This window comes from Etheostoma spectabile, chromosome 22 (genome assembly GCF_008692095.1).
Source record: "Etheostoma spectabile isolate EspeVRDwgs_2016 chromosome 22, UIUC_Espe_1.0, whole genome shotgun sequence".
Classification (NCBI taxonomy): domain Eukaryota; kingdom Metazoa; phylum Chordata; class Actinopteri; order Perciformes; family Percidae; genus Etheostoma; species Etheostoma spectabile.
In genome coordinates this window covers 15,027,009-15,028,391 of record NC_045754.1, presented here as the reverse complement: position 1 = coordinate 15,028,391, position 1,383 = coordinate 15,027,009, and the positions used below count along the sequence as shown (strand labels likewise).

Genomic DNA, 1,383 nt, shown 5'->3' with positions numbered 1-1,383 from the left:
AACCCTTCTACAAACTGACCACTCTTGAGAATCTCAGTGGCAGTTTTGGCATTTGGGATGGCATTTCTGATTGTTGACATTGCAGCGACATCCTCCGCTGGTGTCTCCAGGACCCTTGGAAACGATCAGAAACAGGAGTTATCAAACCTTTGACTTACCTTGCAAACAAAACCTTTTTTAAAGCACCATGTCCTGGCTGTATTTTGGCTTTTGAGAGACTAACAAAAGATTTATGAATTATACTTCCATTCCATAGACCATCAAAAGACACAGTTTACACATCCTGAGGGCGTCGGAGATCAGTTAACTACAGTAAGAAATAAATATGCCATTAGGAAAGAAAGGAAGGAAGGATTTCTTACCTTAGGTCCCCAGCGGGGTCCTCTGGTTACCCAGCAGATCTCAGTGTGACACACAGTGCAGCGTAGCCAATCACATCCATCTCTCTTCTGCACAATGATGCCACACTGGGGACAGTGCATTGCCTCCCCTGATTGCACAAGAGTCTGTTTATGAGACAGAAAATGAGTTTCAGCTTCTGTTTGATCTGTAAGCACGTGGGACACAAATGCCATCCATCTCTGGGTAACACATCTTAGATGTCCCTCTTTCCCTTTCACTGTGAAAGTGTATTACACGGCTTGCCTTGAGTAGATGTGTTGTCCTTCTCGCAGCAGAGTCATTTATAGCACGGGCTGCAAGGTCATCCTGGTATTGCTTACAGTTCATTCCCTCGTGGATAGACTGAGCAGAGAGGAACAATAGAAACAGGGACAGACAAAGATGTGATCCTTTTCATGTGCATTTAACCTCAGTGAAAATCTCAGATTCATAAAGATAGAAACATTGCTGTCTTTGAACAGCAGTTAGCTTGTGGGGACAAGACCGGTTAAAATCATGTGACCACTCTCAAATGTGGTGTCGCTTCTTTCAAAAGGATTTGTTGTTATCAATTGGCTCTAACTGATTGTTGCACGCTACAATCTTTCACCCCATTTGTACCATGGTTGTGCGTTTTGATATGTAAATTTAGTGCACATCTCATTTAGAGTGCTCATATTATGTTCATTTTCAGGTTCTTAATTGTTTTTAGAGGTTGTGCCAGAATAGGTTTAGGTGGTTTAATATAAAAAAACAAAAACATGTTTTTGTTGAACTGCACATTGATGCAGCTCCTCTTTTCACACTTTGTGTTGAGCTCTCCGTTTTAGCTACAGAGTGAGGCCTCTCACTTCTGTTCCATCTTTGTTGGGAGTCGCACATGCGCAGTACAAGCCAGTCAGAAGCAGAGTATGAGGGCGTGTCACGATAGCAGCTAGGCGAGCATTATAATGTGTTACAAAGTGACACACGTTCATCATGGAAGTAAAGGCTGGACTACAA

General features: G+C 42.7%; 1 protein-coding gene across 1 annotated transcript in view; it reads right to left on the bottom strand.

Moving 5' to 3' along the window:
• Positions 1 to 1,383, bottom strand: part of LOC116672047 (ranBP-type and C3HC4-type zinc finger-containing protein 1-like) — an 11,892-nt gene that overhangs the window by 1,152 nt on the left and 9,357 nt on the right. Inside the window, 3 exon segments of the mRNA XM_032503611.1 lie at positions 1 to 114; positions 363 to 506; positions 646 to 744. The exon segment at positions 1 to 114 is cut by the window's left edge and continues 1,152 nt beyond it. Of these exon segments, the coding sequence (XP_032359502.1) occupies positions 34 to 114; positions 363 to 506; positions 646 to 744 (324 nt within the window). The 3' untranslated portion in view covers positions 1 to 33.